The sequence below is a fragment of the Calliopsis andreniformis genome, chromosome 8 (genome assembly GCF_051401765.1).
Source record: "Calliopsis andreniformis isolate RMS-2024a chromosome 8, iyCalAndr_principal, whole genome shotgun sequence".
NCBI lineage: Eukaryota > Metazoa > Arthropoda > Insecta > Hymenoptera > Andrenidae > Calliopsis > Calliopsis andreniformis.
The window spans coordinates 10,140,528-10,155,273 of NC_135069.1; the positions used below are offsets into that span (position 1 = coordinate 10,140,528).

General features: G+C 30.9%; 1 protein-coding gene across 2 annotated transcripts; it reads left to right on the forward strand.

The window, feature by feature from the left end:
• The first annotated feature begins 1,523 nt into the window (after window positions 1-1,523).
• On the forward strand, window positions 1,524-14,397 carry LOC143182323 (putative defense protein 3). 2 transcript variants are annotated; one of them, XM_076383269.1, is made up of 5 exons: window positions 1,524-1,576; window positions 2,856-3,110; window positions 11,012-11,219; window positions 13,389-13,461; window positions 14,214-14,397. In XM_076383269.1, exons 2-4 carry the CDS (start codon window positions 2,888-2,890, stop codon window positions 13,450-13,452), a joined length of 495 nt encoding a protein of 164 aa, XP_076239384.1. In that variant the 5' UTR covers window positions 1,524-1,576; window positions 2,856-2,887; the 3' UTR covers window positions 13,453-13,461; window positions 14,214-14,397. The 2 variants fall into 2 exon arrangements, with proteins under 2 accessions (XP_076239384.1, XP_076239383.1); XM_076383268.1 differs by lacking the exon at window positions 1,524-1,576 and adding an exon at window positions 2,437-2,574.
• Window positions 14,398-14,746: the final 349 nt, after the last annotated feature.

The window sequence follows — 14,746 nt, forward strand, 5'->3', positions numbered from 1 at the left end:
ATTATTCTCCATCTTATATTTATTAAAATAATTTCTAATAAATGTGCAAAAAATTTGGCAAACAAAAATTGTTAATATAAAGATATATTTTTCATGTTTATTATTTAGATATTTTGAATATAAACTTCCTTGGCCATTATATTTATACCAAATTAAAAATTGTTCAGTTTAGTCCTTATCAATGTTCTCTTATTTCATTTTGTGGTTTCAATGTTGGATTTTTAGTTGTAATCTATTCACGCAATTTAAGTGGTAAAACCCACATTTTTACTGCTTTCACTCTGATAACATCTTTCCTCATTGATTACTACTACAATTGCTGATGTAATCACGTATTCATTAGATCTACTGGATATTTCCATTTAATGATCTTCAGCATTTAGGATTATTTTACTATATTCATTTACTATCATTCTATCATTCATTGTTTCGATTAAATTGTTTTACATGCTATAAAAATAGTTTTGTTGTTCTCATCATTGAATGATTAAATTTTGCTTAAATATATAATATTCAATGCAGTCAGAGAAAAAATTAAGCATATTCCCACATAATATGCATAAACAAAAGTAAATAAAAGAAGAATCAACTGATGTAATTGCTACCGAAATTATCATCATGTTGTTTGTAACATGATTTATATATTGTCAGAAAATATAAATATATTCTGTAGTCAGAGGAAATTATTAGGGTACCGTACATGGTTAATAATACTGTCAATACTATTTGATATTGATAATATTATTGACAGTGTCCGCTCTATATTGGCGGAATGAGGATTGAATAATATTGATGAAATTTTGATATTTTGTAACTTAAGCATTTAGTCTGACACAGACTGACAAAATGATTATCAATAATATTAATTGTGTACTAGCTCCTATTGACAACATACAATGTCCTCTCGCTATAGGCTCACGTTTCCCAGTCGCGAGCTCATAACCAGGGAACACAGAATGCATGAAAGAAAAATTCGATTGCGTTAAAATCTGAAATTTATATAATCTCAAAATATAGTGAAGCTAACGAGACTAGAATGAGAGAAAACTATGCAGTAGATTAAAAAGTAAGTTAATTTCAATTATAGTAAGTCAACTTTTAATTAAATGGCCTAACAAAATTTTCCATTCAACGGGGTCAGAGTAGCAAGAACGTGATATGCCATGCAAATAAGCTTCAACATTTTTAGTCGATTGCAATGCATCATTGCGCACTACGTAATTTCATTTTTACAATCTCTTTGTTCAAACTTATCATACAGAAATTTTTTTAGCATATTCGGCGAATAAATTGATTACAAAAAAGAAAACAAAAAGAACCTATCGGAATTAACGAAGGCCTACTATGGAATGTAGTCACATTCGCGTTACATGTCATAGTAACATTGACGAAGGGATTGAAAAGTGAAAGTGACAATTAGCAAAAGTGAATTGAACCGGCCTTTTATGATACTATGGTGGGATCTCACCACGTTTGACTTACATACGAGAGATTGGCTTGCGCAGTTTCTTTCGAGCTGTTCTGCTACTTGTACGATACCTTCTAATTCCGCGAACATTTTAAACACTTCATTCCAGTAAGTGCTATTCCTAACACGATACAAATATGTGCATTTCCGATTTAAATCATGAGGGATAAGTTAAAAACGAATAATTTTGCAATATTGTTTTCTTTGAGCAACCCTTGCAATTAAATTTGGCAGACCTAGAGACATTTAACACTTGTGCTGATGATTGTAAAAGTAGTCTAATTGTAAGTAAAAAATCTATAAAAAGATTGAATTTATCACTTGCTTGGGATTGCATCGATTTACAGTACAAAAGAGTAGTTAATTTTTCAATTTTTCAATAGTGATTCAATTTTCAATTTACAATTAGACCACTTTTATATCTAATTATCAGCACATTTAAGTGCTGAAGCTTTGGTTTCCATCATTGACTAGATTTAACTCAGTGAATTTACATATACAAGGTGTTTGACAACAAGTGTTACAAATTTTAAGAAATTATTCCACATATTATAAAATAAGGTACAAATCAAGAGTGACGAAATTGCATATCAAGTTTCGTTGCCGAGTTATTAGTTATCGAAAATGCACCTAAGATTCGCGTGAAATGTGTCTGACTCGGGATCTTATTCTACTGATGTCACTGCGCCTGACCTGCTTAACCCCTGGGGAAGTTGCGGTCCTAGGATAACGTCGGAGGTCGCGTTGTATTCGATAAATACAAATGTTTTAAATCAGAACTGCAACTCTTCATGATTCATACAACAACTACTATTTGTTCAAAAGGTCAATGATGCTGCTACTTAAAGATATTCACAGAATACTTTTTGTATGTATCTCTCAGATACACTCGCGACCTCCTGAGAGTTAATGTATACCAGCAGTAGAATAAATCCCCAAGTCAGACACATTTCTCATGCATTTTAAGTGTGTCTTTAACAATTAATAATTTGGGAAGGAAGCCTCAAATGCAATTCCATCATTCTTAATTTTACGTTTGATCACTCTTTAAAATTTCCAAAAGTGTTTTGTTATTAAACACTCTGCATACTATTCTCAATTCATATGTAAGACTGCAATACAATTACTTCACATTCCATGATTAATTTTGAATAAATTAGCATTTCTCGAGCCAAGATTGAACACTTAGTCGTTTTAGCTATTACTATAATCACCATTCATTTTCAAAATCACTACAGAAATTAACGACAGTAGAATTAGTTCTGACGAACAAACGAAAGATGCTTAATGTATCAGTTACTTCAATTTTTATTATTACTGTTCATTTCCCATTCATACTTCTGGAAAAGCTACATAAGTTTCTTTTTTAACTTCTGGATATTGAAAGAAAGGTGAGGAGTCCAAGGAAAACAAAAAACGATGATTTTGAACACGAGAAGCATAGCGATTGCCGCGTTAGTCGTGGTTTCGTGTGCATTATTCGCGAATAGTTTCCCTGATGGGGCACCAGTGGATACTTGCGTGAAACCAAATCGACCCAACGAGCCTAATCACGGCCAGGCAAGGTCGCAACCCGTGGAAACCAGTCCTTATGAGTTCACGGCTTCGGCGTCGGAATATAGTCCTGGCTCTCAGATAACTGGTAAGTGCAATGATAACTGAATAGGTGTCTAGGATAAGGACATATGTTACAATTTTTCGAAATTCGATTTATTATGGAATTATGGTCAGTATGATCTAAAATTTAAGTAATAGGTTGACAAGGTTTTTAATACTTGGCGACACTGTTAAAGGTCAGGAGATGCATCATAGTATAGAGCGTATAGTAATGAAAAAACAGATGAGCAGGGGTGACTAAACTCACTGATACTGAGTGACATGTGATTTATTGCATCTTGTTTCGTATTTTACTTCTTAAAAAGGGAAAAGGGCGTACGTAACACAACTGTTCCATCACCTGCGTAGAATGAACAAGGATTTGTATTTCTCTTCTGCTCTAAAATTTATGAAATGTAACATACGCCCTTATTCCAGACACCTATACACTGTGTTTTCTGGGGTGTGCAAGAACTTGAGGATATCAGGTCAAGTGGGGATAAGGATCTTTTTTTTGGGCTCCTGAAAGTACATTTCTTCGATACAAATTCATAGCTTTTATCATTATTTTCTAGACTTCTCTCATTTACTTTGCCATTCTTTCAGTTTGCTAGTTATAAGAGCAAAAATTGATGTTAAGAACGTGTGTCTGATATATTTTATAAAGCTATTACTGGTAACAGGTAACGAACTTCTAGAGGGAAGACTAAATTCTAAATCTTCCTGTCAAAAAAATATTCAAATTTTTGAAATTTTAATTTTCGATGTTAATTCAATATGAACGTCGATTATTAAAGGACTGAGTTTCTAATTTTTGTCGAATTTTGACTATTATTGAATTATAAAAAATAAGAGATCGAGTAAAAATAATGCATTAATTAATATAATACTTCTAGTTGTAGCATTATTTTAATTTCACAGAACGCTCATAGATATTTTCAGTCTACTGCTGCATCCAAGAAAATTCGTTTCAAAATGTGTTTTGAATACTCGAAATTTCAAACCACTTCAGGATACTGATGCTCCTAATGTTCCCCAATTAAGTAATTAATCACTTGACCTGTGAATTAATTTGAGCTTACGTATGTAATTACAGTTATGATTAAACAGATGTGCAATTTCGTTTAAAACTTAATTGTAAATATTTAATATCTACAATCTACTATATTAAAGATTACATTCAACTGCAAGAAATTTTATGTTCAAGCAAGAATTCTCTTTTTTTGTTGCAATTTTATTATCGTGTTATATATAATAATGTAATCTTTTTAATCTCACTTCCAAGCACTGTTATTGACAAAAATAACTTGATTAATTACGATGAGCAGGAATGTTAATTATTATAGAATAGGATGATTGAGACTTTAGGTATCTAGTAAGCCATTCAAGTGTCAATATTGCATAATTAATACCTTGACATTTCTCTGCGTTCCAATATTTTATTAACTTATGAAACTGCTGCTACTTCCACATTCATTAACTCATCGGACTTTCCTGCAGCAAAGATGTATTTATATACAAACAAGTATTATGAACTAAATAGTCAAGTGTATCAGTAAATAATTGTTGGATGCATTTCATTTTTTCAACATACAATGAAAATGTATATTATTCTTTATTTAAAATTTTTGTTTCATTAATGTTTTAAAAATATTAAATACTAAAAAATATTTAATACTATATATAATGTTTTAAAAATATTAAATACTACATTTAATAGGTGATCCTAATTTCAAAAGTGTAATAATTTATATTCCCCCGTATACATTTACAATAACATATAGATCTATTTATAAAAGATTCTTATATATGCCCTCATTTATACTGTACAAATACTTTTAATTTTCATTTATTTATTAGTACTTGGCGAAAAACGACTCAATAAAAGAACTAAATTAATATAGTAATTTAGATGATTTGTTGTTATTTCATTAATCATTAATTTATTTAAACAATTCTGTGAATCTGTCTCACTTGCTCAAATTAAAAAGCTTTAATATGGGCTTATGTTATTTTTAAATTAATGTTAAGATATTTACGTGACTAACTTTCCATACAGATTCGTTTAGGTAACAGGATACTTTTAAGATATTATTCTTTGTTTATAGAATACAATTAAATAAAGCCAAAAATTTTAACACCAAAGTATTTGATTTTCACGTAATATTTCTAAGAAATTTCTCAGTCTCGTGGAAGAACTAATACATGAGTTTGGAAGTTTCCCAGCGGTTGAAGGAAACAAGAAGCATGCCGTGAGAAAGGAATATACATATTAACAAACGCTAAATACAACTGTATTATGTAACTCTTATTGAAAGTACGCACTTGTCTGTCTTCCCATGATCTTTAGCAAAAGTCATAAATCTCGTTACTTTTCCGTCTTTTTTTTAATATTCTTAATAGTTTCATGATTTTTAATTTATTCTTTTCTAATTCTTTGAAATTTTTCCTTCGAACATAATCTTATTTATCACTTGTCAGTTACACAATTATCATTTGAGTTTCCCGTAACCTTTGAACTGTTTAAACTTTTGAAAGGGACAACTAAAAATGCTCGAGTGTTGAAATGTTTGCGTACTACAAGGAAGTTACTCCTAGTGACAATTAAATTCCTATCCTCTGCTGTTTTCAAATATTTCACATTTAATAGAAAAATTATTATTAATATTAGTAGAAAATTATTATATTATAATATTAATAGAAAAGACGATATGCAGAATAACACTTCTGTGTCAGTTATAAATATAATCTTGTACATTCTTCAAAATGGCGACCTACGATCTACGACGCGAATCAACAGCTATCGATGAATTATTTCCTGTTACCAGCTGACCAACAAACACGTAATGCAAAACGTATAAAAGTTTAAACATTCAATTATTGAATGTTGTAGAAACAATCATTTCTCCGCTAGCTGATGGCAGGAAATGACCGATCAATGCCTGTTGAATTATTTATAACAACAAGCGTTGCTCGGCTTATGTCCACATGACCGCTTTTTATTGTTTTAAGTGTTTTTGCGTCCATCATCGATCCTGTGAAAATGCCCCAACAATTCTACATCCTCCATAAACATTTCTCTTTTTAGTAATTTATATAATCGAGATTTTACTTATTTAAATGTCTTATTTTACAAAATTTCTGCACCATTAACATTTTTCAAGGTTTTATTTGTCTCACATTTTATCATAGTTTGTGAATTTACTAATTTATCGTTAGACTGTCGAATAGTACCTTAATACACACAATTAGAAAAATGGTACCTAATTAAAAATTTGTTTCACCCTTCAAACATTATAAGGTGTATCTAATTTTTAATATTTCGTACACTTTTGCAAATTACATAATTCTGCAACTGTTTGCACATTGAAGTTTCCCGTGAATGCATAAAAATCCACAGCCTATTGATTATTCATAAAAAGAAAGTTTATTCGCTTGTTCGAAGCTAAGAATAAGGAAAAATAATTTTGTTCTCCTTTTACGAGAGGACAAACCAGATTCCACCGACGAATTGTCCTGTTACAAGTCCATTCCCAAATTAGCAGTATGACGTGACAATGATCGGGACGAGAAAGACTAGCGGATCGGTGCTAGGCGTGGAACAATCGATCCAATCAACGTCGGGCACAGTACAACGCGTTTAAACGTTAACAATCGCGCATTCGTAGTACGTGAGCCGTTTCTGCATGTTCAATCGTCGGAATAATAGCGCACGCCAGAATAGCCAGCGGGAAAGAATTCGTTTCCTGCGTAGATTTCACCAGCCATCGTCGTCGGCTTCGTCAAATTACGTGCCTGAAATTCATGTTACTCGCGAAACTTGTTATCGTGTCATTCTGAACTTACACGACATGTTTGCGCAAACTTGCCTAAACGCTCAGTCGTGCTGCGGCCAATCGCGCTCTCGCTGTGGAATTTTTTGCATTCGTCAACATTAAAGCTTATTTAGAACCTCGTAAATTTCGTTATCGTAAATAGAGTCACAAACAAGTTTAATGATTCTAATAAGAGACTAGAGGTTGAGTGGTGGAAAACTGTCAAACTTTTTATTTGTTGCTTTTTTTTAGAGCAAAGGTTCGCTGTTTTGCAAGTTTACTTAATAAAGGGACGTTGTTTAAGGGTTGGGTTTGAGTTTAAGTTGGAAATACTGTTCCATGTGATTTTAGAAAATTCATTTTAACCCTCCATCAGTAATATAATTTTTACTGAATCCATTTGCAAACTAAGTCCATACATCTTTTTGGACGTTTTAGTATTTTAAAAACTCCCAAAAAATTCTTAAATACTCTTTCAAGATTCTAGAATATCATGTAATAGTTTTTATTAGTAAAAACTGATACTAGTAAACTTTGATTTTGCAAGTATTTTTAAGTAAAAGTTTAGGAATAGTTGTGTCTTTTTGTAGAAAACTATCTGATGGTCAACTGATCTAAGATAGAAGAAAGAACTATTAACTTTCTGTTAGAAGTGTTTGTCAAAGTTTCTTAAATTATCCTATTAGAATATTTATAATTTTTATTACTATATAAATATGACATACGTCTTTGCTAAACAGCTTATACTGTTTTTCTTTATTTGACATCTATTTTCATTTTGATATTTTGAATTCCAAATCATTTTTTAATCTAAACATTTTATGTGTACACGATCTTATTTGAAATATTATTACTCAAGAATAAAAATGTTATAAAAGAATGATAAAATCGCAAATAATTAACTCTTTAGAAACCATAAAAATATTCTTCTTTCATAAAAAGTTCTTTTTAAAGTTCTTTCTCTTCTTTCATTATTTCAAAATAAAAGATTTGAGTTTTTCATGAATTATGATTGAATATTCTTTGTAATCGTATTAAATATTTCCAATACAAAATAAAATCTCTAATAATAATATAATATAATAATAATTACATAATTATTAGTTAATATAATAATAATCTCAATTATATTAACATTTATTTTGGTCTCTTTGATTTGATACGGTATTTTAAAAGTCTATCTCTGTTTTTGTAAATTTTGTTGAATGTTACATTCATTTATACGTATGAATATGTATTTTGCACTCAATTAACTCGACATGGAAAAAGTGGGCTTTAGGTGGTAACGTGTCTATTCAAATGAGCGAATGTCGAGTGGTCAGATGTAACTTGCTGCCAGTTTACTATTGAGATAGTAAATTTAAAGCATACATTCCAGAACACCTGCCTACATGGTTTCACGAGCTGTTCTGATATGAATGATGCAACTGTACAATTCTTATAATTCAACGATTCACTAGTATTGGGCTATTCTCCTTGGCGAAAGATGAATCGAAAGTATTCCAAATTCTTTTCTATGAAGTATTCGTTTTTTGGGGGTTTTCGGTGAAACAAAGTAAGGAATGAGAAATAGAACATTTGTGGTTAAAGATAGAAAAAAATATCTAAGACAGAAATTTTTAAGATAAATTAAAGTTAATTGTTTTTTTTGTAATGAACATCAATCACTCATTGAGTGATTTTCACTTATTTATATTTGAAAATTGCAGAGGAAAAATTAAAAATTAATTAACTAAGTACAACTGTAAATAAAAATCTAATATTATTGCATTTTGAGAAGAAAATAACAATCATTAACTTTTCAAAAACATTTTCACCGAAAGACCTGCAAACGTATCAGATTTTTATTGTTTCAAAGTTTATTCTAATTCTTCTGTAAAATGTTAATGTTTAAATTTTGTTAGTTTCCCTCTAGAACCATAAAATATAAGCAGTTTTTGTTTTAAATATACTCTTTTAGTGTCATTACCAACAATAGATATGTAAGTATTCTGTTTCTCCTTTCTCACTCTGTGTAGGTATTGATATGTATCTGCTTTAATTATCAGAGACATGTAATCTTCTTTAAATTATCTCGTTTCACGATCGTTCTAATGATCTTTTCTTATTCTTCTTCAATAAGAGTTTGCAAATTAGCCATGAAATAATAGCTTTGAGATAATAGCTTTGAGAAAGCAATTGTAGATTAAAGTTCCAAGGTATTCTCATAAATAGAAGATTCTATTAGTAATTATTCAAACAAACATTTCATAATTCCACAGTAATTTAGATACACAGTAAGTTATATTCCTAACTCACGTAAGCTTCTGCGACTCCATCAATTGCACAGTAAATATGCACGTTGTATTTGTAAAAATCCCTTGGAGGTTCCTCTTAGCGCAAAGTTAAGTGGTAGAGACAGATCAGCCTGCTCTTCTAACCTTCTGCTTGAACCTGAACAACAATAGAAATATTACTAACAATAATGAAAAGTAAACGTAGAAGATTGACACAGCAAGAATTACGATATCACTTAGGCAACGCTGGCCACAAACTCAAAATGTCAAAATTGACTGAACTTCCATTTTATTTTATTATTTCGTGGAAAATTAAATGTCAGAATATCAAGCTCTTTAAAAAAGTAATAATTCGTTATGATGTATATAATAACACGTAATGCAAGAGTGAACTCAAGGAGCTCTCAAAGCAAAATCTACGGTACCCACTGTTGACGACGTCTGTATAAAGTAAAATCTAAAGATTTGCATAATTTATCGCATTATTGCATGTGAAATTACATTTTACGTGTATGCTTTTATGCAAAACTATATTTAACAATTGCGAATATTCCTGTACGGGCTACTTGACAATATGTTTATTAATGTTTTCGAATGCCCTTAATGTTCTATCGTATTTTAATATATACATGTATAAAAATGAAAATATTTCCTTCATATTTATATTATTTTTTATCTAATTCAACAAAACAACGCTATCAATTTTACGAATTCATGATATAATTGAACTATATAAGAAATTAATGAACGTTAATAAATAGTAAAATAATAGTCGTATAAAAATCAGTTTTATATAAATGAAATTTTTTTACATAAGTATTATATTCAATACATAATCTATTATAGCATGTTTAAATAAATTTTAATTGTCCATTGTAAATTAAGCATTGTAAATAGAAAAGTAGACCAAAGTATACGTATTTCCAATTTGGCCATCCTCACTGCATTTCTAGTGGATTTTACTTTCAAACTGAGTCAATAAGAAACTGAAACTAAAATGAGACGAAATGAAAAAAATATTGCTACTTTGAAACTCGACTGTAGACCGATATTCTTCACACTACATTGTCAGTAATTTAATTTAGCCAAACCGCTGTGCTCCGAATGAAACTGTTAATTAAATGGAAATTGTTACAAATAATTACTGATTCTGAGACCGAAAATACATGAAGCCATCAAAATTGATGGAAATTAAATTTGTCAGTAAAAGTTAATTTCATTCATCAGTAATAATGAAAAATTAAATGGCTATTTCCAAAGGTTCATAAACTATTTCTGAAAATGTTATTTTTGATTATTGCTGTTGTTTTATTTGTTAAGATTTAAAATTTTTATTTACTGTATGGTAAAAAAGATTATGTGGTAACTTTTCTGCAAATAAAATTATTTTAATGTCAGGAAATATATAAACCTTCAAAGTATGAAGAAGTTAGATCACATTTCATGAAAATTGAATTTTTTAATAAATAAAAGTAGTAAGCTGCGTTGTTCACAATAATGTCGATGTACGAAGCAAATATTAAGAAACACATTAATAATATTGCACATCATTATTGAATAAAAAATAGACAAAATTTTAAATTTTTAAGTACAAAAATATCTATTACCTAACATCTTTATGCTTCGAAATCGTCAATGGCAAGAAAAGAAAGTCCAAGAGGAATAAGGTTCAGTTCGTAAGAAAAAGTACTATAGGCATTTCTTCTATCCACTGTTCCAAAGAAGCATCCCCTGAATTAACGTTCAAAGGCAGATAATTCTTGTTTCTGACGTATTACATTGTGTTCAACCACACCAACAGATTCCCTTGAGATTGAGTGGTTTAGTTAACGAACCTCGTTTCGGTCTTCTTTCAGTAACCATCAGCGGCTCTACGTTCAAAGGATTCTTCCTTCAGGCACGTGATCCCGATACAGATAGCTGGATCGGCTCCTGGGCCCAGACGGACAACACGAACACTCATCCCGAATGCAGTGCTGTTACACACGCTGATCCACATGTAAAACAACATGCGACACTTGTATGGAATGCACCACCAAACGCAAGAGGACGTGTCTATTTCACGTAAGTGCTCATTTCGAGTATTTATGAAATAATTTGACTCTTGGAGTGTGGATGAAGAATGTGTTTGGAAATGATTGATCATCTTCCATTATTATATCGTGGAGCTTATGCAAATTCTTTAGACAGAAGTAAAGAAATGGAATTAAGTATTATATATATTACGATTAGTAAACGAACTAGGGTCGCTTTAAAATTTTATATCTTCTTCTCTTCAGGAATTAAAAAATTTTTAAATTCTCTAAATTCAAATAGTTATGTGAGAATTAACTAAATAATTCCACAACACTGCTTGTGTTTACTTCAACGTCTGGCGAAGAAGTGATGTTGGTGGATCTTTTTGCATCTTAGCCCATCTAAGAACTTTCGGCCTGTTTTATTATCACCAGATCCTATTTCAAAATCATTAATGGTTCTAACGTTATTCATTTTCGTATATTAGTAAATTTTCAGTGTCTCTTTGTAAGCACACTTTTTTAATTTTCTGAATTCTAATTCCTGGAAATTTTTATTTAAGTTTCGAGCAGAGGGTTAAACAAAGATTTAAACATACTTTTACATATTATATTCCTCCTATACTTTTTACGAAAAGGCATAATAAATAAATGCATAAATATCCATAGTACATTCATTTTACAGAGCTACGTAAAGGGTTCAACCCAAGTAATAAAGAATCAAAAATAAGAACAGATAACTACTGGACGACTAAAAAAATGTTTAAATTTCAAAATTTTTCAACATTACAGTTAGAAAAGTAAAAGCTTTCGGAAAGAAAAATTTTGAGTAATTAAATATTCTCAAATTTCTAACGTTGAATGTTTCAGAATTTAAAAAATCTTATATTTGAAAATATGAGTATCCTAAAAATCAAAAATTTCAAAACTTAAAAATTAAAAGTAGCTTGTCCTGGGAAACCAAGAACTAACGAGTTTATATTAAAGAACATAGTAGTCCACCTTTTCAGAGATGCAAATGAGAGCGGAACTCCTTCGTCCTAAATAACAGCGAACTATAGCGATTACAGAAACGAGTTCATAACACGAAAATTCTGTTCGCGACAATATTCTCAAATGAAGTCGTCTAGAAGAGTCACATTTGCTCTCCTTGAAAAGACGCGCATGCATAATTTTCCATCCCGTGGTCAAACGTTGTCCACCAAATTGAGAAGAACGAAAGGTTTCCACTTCGATGAGAGATAACACAGCAAGGGTAATTGTAGAGCAAAATTCCAATTGGTCATTGGGAATAATTGATTCCGCTGCACGATTGTTTTCGAATGCACGCGCACATGGGAGGTTTGCTAATAAGCCAGCAAATTTCTACAGAGCATTATGGGTCAGAAAGTTCACATGCAGCGCTGAAAGGTACTTGCTGAATTGCTCCCTGGCTGGTCTCGTTCCTGGGCTCGAAAATACCACGTTGAGTCGTTTTCGGACGAGAAACTTTTTTTACGGCTAGGGAAAGGCTGTTCCGCATGCGGTTTTAAATTTTCCTTTTTTTATTCTGTACCTATGTGACGCGTTTTCTGGAACCGACGAATTGCTCGGTCTCCAGCAATAGGAATGTTTTAACGAGAAACGAGATTTTAGTGGATTGTTTCGTAAGACTGCACTTTTTGCATGCTCAGGGGCGAATTAAATAAACTGTGAAAAGAAACTTAATAAGTCGATACTCTTTTTCTGTTTCACCAGATTATAAACTTGATAGCACAGGATAACATTGATAGTTACTCGTACATTTTTAATGAGATCATATTTCATTTTTGAAAATTTGAATATTGAAAGCATTTATAAATTTCAGTATTTACAAATATATAAGATAATTTTGGATTTTCATATGTTTATATTTTTGAAAATTTAATGATTTGAGGGTTTGTAGATTGGAATAATTAAATATTTGACACATAATCCCAACGATCTCACATTAGTTTCGATAGTTGTTTCAACTAACATTTCAACCACTATATTCTTTCGAAATAAATGTATCCTCATCGGCCTCTCACGCTGATCGTGTCTAGTCTTGTAACAAATGAATGGTTCTAGCAATTTATTATAAATCACTGACAGAAGTGTCAAACAGTTATCAACTAATGTAATATTCTGTTGAAAAGAAGCAAGAAAGCAACTAGTTAGTTTACTATTATAAATGTTTTGTTACTTTTTCTGATTACAGTGGTACTATTTTGAAGGAGTACGCAACATATTGGTCCAACCTTGTAGCTTCACTGAAGCATTGAAGATTTATTGTAAGTAATTACATATAGAATATAAATGGTGTTTAACAATAGGTGGAAGAAAATTTAAATGGTAGTTTTAGACATCAGGGCAAGATAAAAATCATGAATAATAAAATCATAGCGTTTATGCAATGGATACGCTGTACAGGGATCAAGCTGTGGGGAGCCAGTGATCGTCATCACCACTGACTGCGTCGAATGCCATAGACTTTCACTGCAACTGTGTAAGTCAGGTGGCTCCTTGTGTCAGTGGTTCTGACAACCATTGATTTATTCTAATCTTTATGTTTAACATTTTTCTTTTATTTTTATTTTTTTTCATCTTACTTCAACAACTAGAATTAACCTTTCAATTTTCTTCCATCTGTATATTTCTGTGTAACTCTTCAAATACTTATAATCAGCTAACTTCATAAAATAAGAATATTTATTTTTATTTTAAGCATACAAAATTAAGTATTAATTAAAAATTGTAAGATTGAAATGAAAAAATTTCAAAAAATGGAGTTAATCACTTTGGCCTGTGAATGACTCACAGGAAATTAATAGTTAACATTCATTATTATTATTTTTCATGAATTATTTTCAAAAAACATGACAACATTAACTTTTTCTAAAAATAAGCTATATTTCTCTCCTCTCTTGAGAGATATTACATCTGCTGTATTCTTAATTCATTATTTCCTAATGAAATTACCTGATCATAAGTTCATCTTTTTTCTTTGATCAATTAGAAAAGACTAATCAATTTTAATCTGCAGGATCATCAATTCAAGGACATTGTGATTAACGCGATAGAAGAAGTCACGCCTTAGCGAAAATTATACTTATTGTTAGAGATATTACAAAGTACATAAAGAAAGATATATTTTGTTTATTTTACATTTTGATTTATTTTTGTTAACGGTGCTGAATTTTAAATAAAAGAAAGTCACGATTTATGCAGGGGCATTTTTTTTATTTGCGCCATTCGCTATTCTCGTCTGAAATATTCGTAGCAGAGTCGCTTTCTACTGTCGGGAACAAGATTGTGTCACCACGAAAAAGTTCTCGATCTGCCAGATCGAGTTGTGCAATGCCCGATTAATCAGTTGTATACCACCTGTTCAACGTCCCGCGATAATCCGTTTTGCCTCGAGCCATTCCTGAAGTGCGTAATCGCATAATGTTCAGTCAATGGCAACAAGCAAGTAGACGTCGTCTACGGCATCGATTTCACTCGACAAGTTTTTCTGTTGCTGTATTATCGACAGAACACGAGACCATGATTGATTATCGGGTAAAAGTTTCATTA

Coding starts and splice junctions, on each gene's coding strand:
- LOC143182323 (XM_076383269.1), top strand. CDS start 2,888: ATGATTTTGAACACGAGAAGCATAGCGATTGCCGCGTTAGTCGTGGTT. Junction 3,111..11,011: donor TCCTGGCTCTCAGATAACTG/GTAAGTGCAATG, acceptor GTCTTCTTTCAG/TAACCATCAGCGGCTCTACG. Junction 11,220..13,388: donor AGAGGACGTGTCTATTTCAC/GTAAGTGCTCAT, acceptor TTCTGATTACAG/TGGTACTATTTTGAAGGAGT.